General features: G+C 45.6%; 1 protein-coding gene across 1 annotated transcript; it reads left to right on the top strand.

Moving 5' to 3' along the window:
* The first annotated feature begins 422 nt into the window (after positions 1–422).
* On the top strand, positions 423–7,111 carry FST (follistatin). Its single transcript, XM_058827905.1, has 6 exons — positions 423–645; positions 2,638–2,829; positions 3,234–3,452; positions 3,800–4,024; positions 5,067–5,297; positions 6,011–7,111. The coding sequence occupies exons 1-6, from the start codon at positions 564–566 to the stop codon at positions 6,091–6,093; spliced, it is 1,032 nt and encodes a 343-aa protein (XP_058683888.1). The 5' UTR covers positions 423–563; the 3' UTR covers positions 6,094–7,111.
* Positions 7,112–7,456: the final 345 nt, after the last annotated feature.

The raw sequence follows: 7,456 nt of genomic DNA, 5'->3' as shown, positions 1-7,456 counted from the left end.
CGCTCCGCAGCCACCTCGCGCGGGGACCGCGCCCGCGGAGCCGACTCCGTGCGGGCGGGCGGGCGCCGCTCCGCGCCCCGGCAGCACCCCCGGCCCGCCGGCGGGGCCAGGGCGCCCCTGGGGCTGCCGCGACCCCCTGCGGGTCTCCAGCCCCCCGTGGCGCTTGCGCGGCCGCGGCGGCTCCGCGGCGGGGGCCGGGGCCGGGGCCGGGGCCGGGGCTGCCCCCGCCGGCGGCTCCGCCGCTCAGGGCTGCGCGGGTGCGCGCCTGTGTGTGCGTGCACCTAGAGCGCATAATTGGAGAGGGTTTCCAGAAGGTGGAAAATGTCACCTGATTCACACTGAACTTTTTAAATCTCCCCACCCCCGAGCAGACACACACACACATTAGGAGACCGCCCACCGCAGACAGCTAGGACCCCCGTATAGATTTAAAGAGAGACTGCATTCAGAGCCTGACGTTCATTCAATAGAGCGATCATAAGCAGGCTGGCTAGTGCTCGCTCCCTCTCCTTACTCCCCCTCACGCTGTCTCTGCGTTTCTCTCACTCCCTGCTATACTGAGGATGTTAAATCAGAGAATCCACCCGGGCATGCTCTTAATCCTGATGTTTCTTTGCCACTTCATGGAAGATCACACAGTGCAGGGTAAGACCAGACTGTTTCTTCGCAGATATGTTTCTTTATTATTACTATTGTTTACTGTCTTTCGGGCACGGTTTAGCTGCTTGCGGTGTTAAACGCCTCTCTCCAAGGTCCAACAGAACAGAAGTTAACAGTGGGCTTTGTAGCGAGGTGCAGAGGTGTCACTGAAATCCTTTTTTGATCGGATCTTCGCGCTGCTCTGCAAAGGCACAGAGAACAGATAGCATATTTCTTGTATTTTATTGTTATTATGCAGCATGAATGAAGAGCAGCATCGTGAGGGAACTTTCCCAGTCTCGGCTCCCGAATGAATGTTCAAAGTTTGTTGGTAATTTAGTTCAGATTTTTATCTCTCCTGACTGACTGAAGGAGAGGTGGTGATGGAGAACCCCAGGATCACAGCTGACATTTTTAGAAACCAATAAGTGGTCATTTTTTACTGACTTTAATATTGAGATTTCCTCCTCCTCCTTACTCCTTTTTTTTTTTTTTTTTTTTTTTGAGTGTGTGTGTCTGAGTAAATATTAGCGCTGTAAATTCTCCTGCATTGAGGCGTACGCTTAAATAAGTTGATAGTTGTTTTTTTTTCCTTCCTCGTGCGAACAAAACAAACCCTAACCTGATACTGACAACTCTTAAGAGCCCTCTTTCGACACAAGGGAATATTGATTTTTAGTTTGGGGGCTTTTCCCCTTTTCTTGACCATGTTCCAGCCACAACCTGGACGTCTTGCCATTGCTTCTTCTACAATACTTTCTTTCTTTTTTCACTTCCCCAGTACCGATATAGAGTGCAAATTAACGTAGGCAACTCTAAGACGCAAAACTTTCTTTTTTTTAGGGGCATTGTTTGTTCAATGATTTTTAGCGGGGGGGTGGGGGGAGGGTTGGTGGGCCTTTCCCCGCGCCCAGCGACATCTCCACTGGCCGATCCTGACCCCTCGCTGCGGTACATTCCCATCGGAGTAAGGAGGCAGGATCGAGCCCTGGCTGGATTAGCAGCAGAATCAATTGGTATTGAGTTGCTGGAGAAGTCACATTGGTTATTCACGAGAGACTCATCCCAACCAAAACGCTTCAGCTAAAAAAGGGGGAGTTGCTTGGACTAATGTTCTTGGCTTGACTCCACAAATAACAGGGATACTAGAGGGGAAAAAAAAGGCAAAAAACAGCCCCAAGAAAACCCACTCTATCCGGTGTAAGGACAGTGTACTTTCCTCTGAAATGTTTGCCGGAGAGATGGTACCTATAACTTTCCCAGCTTGATCGATTTTTAAAACTCTATAGGGACCTCCTACTCAAAGTGTCCTTGTATTTTATGTACTTTGCTCACTTTTTTTTGGAACTCTGCTGAATTATTTTAGTGAAGGAGACATTTGTTAATAGAAACAGCAAAATGTGGAGATTTCGAAAGACTTCGCTAACAGCAAATGTTCCCAATTCGTGCAGATTGCAAAATGGGCTGGGAGTGAAACTGTGCGGCACTAAAACAATGCTGCTGTGCAGCCGCGGTGAGGAGGAGAGGGCAGGGGGAGGAGGAAGGAATTTGCAAGCGCGATTTTCTTTTTATTCTCTTTTAAATGCACATCCTTTTCAAGGCTCTGTCACGTGTCGGCAGTGCTCCTTCTGCTCTACATATGGAATAAATACCTCCAAAAACTCTCGTTCTGTTTTGGTTGGGTCTTCTCTTTCTTTCTTTCATTTTGTTTTGTTTTGTTTTCTGTTTTGTTATGTTGTTTTCTTGGTTTGTGATTTTTAGTTCTTTTGTGGTTTTGGGGGGGATTTTTTTGTTTGGCTGGGTTTTGGTGGGGGGGGAGGGTTTGTTTGTTTTCTAAACTGCGCTTCCAAATGGGCCGTAGTAGCTGCGGGTTATGAAACGGGACAAATAAAAGGAAACAGTCTAGTAAAAGTCACGGCAAGGCGCACGTGCTGTGTCTGGGTCACTGGTGGCCGCCACTGATCCGTCTGGGTGTCCCTCCCGCCCCCCGCCCCACAGCTGGGAACTGCTGGCTCCGGCAGGCGCGGAACGGGCGCTGCCAGGTCCTCTACAAAACCGACCTCAGCAAGGAGGAGTGCTGCAAGAGCGGCCGCCTGACCACGTCGTGGACGGCGGAGGACGTCAACGACAACACGCTTTTTAAGTGGATGATTTTTAATGGGGGAGCCCCAAACTGCATCCCGTGCAAAGGTGAGGGGGTGCTGGCGAGCTGCTCCTTGCCGAGGAGCGGCTCCGGCAGGGGCTGGTCTGGGGGAGGAGGAGCGGGGAGGGAGCTGGAGGGGGGCAGAGCTGTCCTCTCGCTTCCTTCCTCGTCGGGGTTTTGAGGGGCGTCTCGCACCAGCCCCGGGATCGCGGAGGGTTCCCCCGTTTCTGCCCGCTGCCTGGAGCATCACGAGGAGGAGGGGAGAGACCCTCTCTCTCCCTGCCCTACTGGCGGAGGGAAATTACCTCGAGCGGTGTGTCCTGGAAGGGGAGAGAAAGGTGGTTTTGCTCTGTGCTCTGGGTTCACGGTATCTTTTTTTCTTTAAGCAGTTTTGACACCAGGTCTGTTCCGCACGCTTGGTACTAAAGTGGTGCCTCTTTCCTTCCATCAGAAACATGCGAGAATGTGGACTGTGGACCCGGGAAGAAATGTAAAATGAACAAGAAGAACAAACCTCGGTGTGTTTGTGCTCCGGATTGCTCTAATATCACTTGGAAGGGCCCCGTGTGTGGCTTAGATGGGAAAACCTACAGGAACGAGTGCGCCCTTCTCAAAGCCAGATGTAAAGAACAGCCCGAACTTGAAGTCCAGTATCAGGGCAAATGCAAAAGTAGGTTTGCAAATCTAATCTGATGTCCCTTAAGTGCCAAAGTGTGTCTGTCTGAGAGTAGGGACATGCTGGATGTACTTCCTCACAAGGAACCAGGTCGGGAGAGAGTAACTAGACCGTAGTCAACAGACAATGATGTAGCTGAACTGAGAGCTCCCCACAGTCTGGCAGCATGTGTGTTTGAACACACAGCTACCCTGAGATGGGAAGGCATCCTCCAGCAGTCCTTAAATGAGGGGAGCTGCTGAAGACTTTTGTCTGATCATTTGTTCTTCTTGTCACCAGTACACTCCTCACTGGGATCCTGGTGTCTTCTACTAACCATTCTGTTTCTGTCTGTGTTTCAGAGACCTGCAGGGATGTCTTATGCCCGGGCAGCTCCACATGTGTGGTTGACCAAACCAACAACGCCTACTGTGTGACATGTAACCGAATTTGTCCAGAGCCTACCTCCCCTGAACAGTATCTCTGCGGGAATGATGGCATAACTTACGCCAGTGCCTGCCACCTGAGGAAAGCTACCTGCCTCCTGGGAAGATCCATTGGATTAGCCTACGAAGGAAAATGCGTCAGTAAGTATCTTTGGAGGAGACAGTGTGGGGGGAACTTCTTCAATGGTCTGTTTCAGAGTAGCCAGTATGTGTAACCAGACGGATGTAGATAGTGCTGGGGAGGAAGAGAGACTTCAGCAGCATGGGTTAGTGCTCCCCTCCCAGAAGAGCAGAGCCAGGGTGAACTTAGTCCCGAAAAAGATTGCAGTAGGGATGAGGGAAAAGAGGGCCTGATCGTGCTACTATGGCTGTGGGTGCTGACACTAGTATCCAACAGAGAAGTAGCTTCCCTGAAATAGGTGATGAGATGGTTACAACGTAATAAGGTCACTGTATTCAGTGGGTCTGTGTTCCTGGAAACAATTGTCTTCAAGTGGTCTTGGCAAAGATTATGTTGACTTAATTGAAAACATCTGATCACTTTTTCCTCTTTAGAAATAATTGTGGGGTTTGGAGACAGTGGGTGGGTGAAGATAGGCAAATAATTTCTGTGCAACTTGACATTCTGTGTTGTGAGTGATTCCAGAAAGGACTGACAGTGCAGTATATTACAATGAAGCACCTGCAGGGCAGTCTCTGCTCCCCAGAGCTGCTGGGGGAATTTGGGGGAGTCTCAGGTTGCTTTTAGTTGGCATAGGTTGAGGTGAATTCCCTTTCAAATCTTGTAGACAACTGCTCTCTGTGGGTCAGTTTTAAAATAATAGATTTAGAAATGCTGGACCTGTTGACAAATCCTGCATTTACCACTAATTTGGGGAGCCAAATTTCCACTGACATGAAATGGAGCAGGAAAGTCATGTACAATAGGCAAATGTAATTCTGTATTCCCAGGGCCAAGCTTTGCTGGCACAGCTGTCTTTCCTCCCCCACGTATAGAGAGGCACTGTTGTCCAAGGGAATACTTGCTTGAGCAAAATCAGCAAGTATCATCACATCGACTACGTCTGAGCTTCCTTTCTTCACAGTTCACAGGGGAAAGGGAGGTTTTGGGGGTTGCTTGTCTTTTGCTTTGCTGTTTGCTTTGTCTTTTCACTTACCTCTAGTATTCTGTGTGTATTTTTAGAAGCCAAATCCTGTGAAGACATTCAATGCAGTGCTGGGAAGAAATGCTTGTGGGATTTTAAGGTTGGCAGAGGTCGGTGTGCCCTCTGTGATGAGCTATGCCCTGAAAGCAAGTCAGAAGAAGCAGTGTGTGCCAGCGATAACACAACTTACCCAAGCGAGTGTGCCATGAAAGAGGCAGCTTGCTCCATGGGTGTGCTTCTAGAAGTTAAGCATTCTGGATCTTGCAACTGTAAGTGAGATTTTTAACCCTGCAGACACTTAAGGCTTCTGAAGGCGATACCTAGGTAATGAAGACTTACACCTTTAAACATAAGAAAGCTTGATTTATTGATTCAAGGTACAGTAGAATATAAGTATCTATCTTTCACGCACACACTTTGGTTGCTGATAAAATGCAATAGATCTCCAACAACGAGCTGGCCTTCAAGTTGGAGTTTTTGGGGATGATCCAAGGACAAGCCATTCTATCAGAAAGGGGTTGCCCGAGGAGTGTAATTGACTTTTTTGTACTTTATCTGCTCTCGTGTGCTTTGCTGATTGCTTTATTAATACCTGGATAAACTCTTAACTCGGTCCAAAAGAACAAGCTAAAAGGTAGCACATGGCACCTGGTTTAGCACAGTTGCCTCTACTAACTCTGAATGAAGGACACAAAGCAATTAAACTAAAACACCAGAGCGCTTTTTATTTGATTTCAGGAATCTACCAATAAAACCTGAGCCATTGATTCTTCAGAACTTTCTGCAGTTATGACTTCATAGATTATGTGTAAAAAACCTTATTGCATAACAGCAGATGCCAAAGAGCATCTCACTACAAGTCGCATAAAATGCAACGCTGTATTATGGCTGTTCAGAGGGCTTTCAAAATCATGCACTGAGCTGCTTCTGCGCTGTTGTTGTCCTTATTTAAACAACAGCTCCCCTGTATTCCCCCATCTAGCAATTAATGAAGACCCAGAGGATGAAGAGGAAGATGAAGACCAGGACTACAGCTTTCCTATATCTTCCATTCTAGAGTGGTAAAACCTCCATCACTATTGGAACAGCCATTGGGCACAAAATCAATGTCCGTACTGTAAATAAGTGTATGCTTATTTATTTTGGGGAGAAAAAAAAAAGTATACATATAGTTGAGTCTCGTAGACATTTATTTATACTGTGTCATGTTTTATAATTTATACATAAAATGTCTGGTTGACCGTACACCTTGTTTTTTGAAGAAATTTATTCGTTACGGGAAGAGCAGTGTTATTTATTGTGAGGTCTCTTGCTTGTAAAGTAAAGCTTTCCTTTTTTCTTGTAAGCTATAAAAGTCCATTCCTTAGAGCCTACCCACATGATCTCATCTCTTCATTTCACTGATGTTAACTCTTTTCCACTTTAACAAAGTTGCATGTCAGTTTCTGTTATGTTTATTTATTGGATTTTCTTTTTGCCGGTTCTGTACATAAAAGATCCCTGTGGTTTTGTTTACAAGGAATCTTGACTGACCAAAAGGCATTGTAACTGACTTACGTATACTTTCAAGGTGCAGTGAGGCAATCTTTAAGGAAACTTCTTACACTTCATTTTCTCTACTTTTGATCACATTGTGTACTGAAAGTTTATACTGTACTATACAAATTTTGAGCCCAAAGAAATTGGATTGTGAAGTTTGATAACAGCTACAGGCCTAACTGTAATAAGAATAAAGTTTCGATTTTATTTTATTGTTTTATTTTTTTGTAACATGTGTAAGTGTTTTATCAGGTGTTTCCTTTAAGATGGTCTTGCAGTACCGCTTTCGAAGTTTTCTTTCCCAATCAGTGTGTTGCTAAAAGTTATATCAAAGCTTTATCAGTTCAAGTTTCTTGCTTTTCATAATACTTTTTTTCTGATGCAATTTTATATTTTCAAACATGGCGAGTTAAATATAAATTCATTTAAATATATAGTTTTGTACTTTTCTACCATGTAAATGTGCAATGTATATAAAAGTTATAATGTGTATTTGTAAATAAATGATGAGTGAAAAAAAAAATAAAAAGTGGAATTTTCCCTAGAGGCAGTCCTCAGTCTTTCATTCTGAATGGTTTTGGTCCTCTGGATTCTTTTGCACCATGCAACACTACTTAAGGCCAAAGCTCTCAGCTCATCTTGATATAAGAAACTCTCTTTTCAGATACAGACAATGTCTCCAGTTTATTATTGTTTAAGTCTAAGTACAGTGATAGAGGAGATTTGTCATTTTTGTTCCACTCTCAATCCTCTCAAAAAGAAGTCTGTAATTTCATAGAGTCATGAAATGTTTTGGGTTAGAACAGACCTTAAGATTGTCTAGTTTCAACTCCCCTGCCATGGGGACAGGGATATCTTCCACTAGACCATGCTGTTCAATGTCCCGTCC

The sequence above is a fragment of the Poecile atricapillus genome, chromosome Z (assembly GCF_030490865.1).
Source record: "Poecile atricapillus isolate bPoeAtr1 chromosome Z, bPoeAtr1.hap1, whole genome shotgun sequence".
NCBI classification, from domain to species: Eukaryota; Metazoa; Chordata; class Aves; order Passeriformes; family Paridae; genus Poecile; species Poecile atricapillus.
This window is presented reverse-complemented; position numbering and strand designations above follow the sequence as displayed.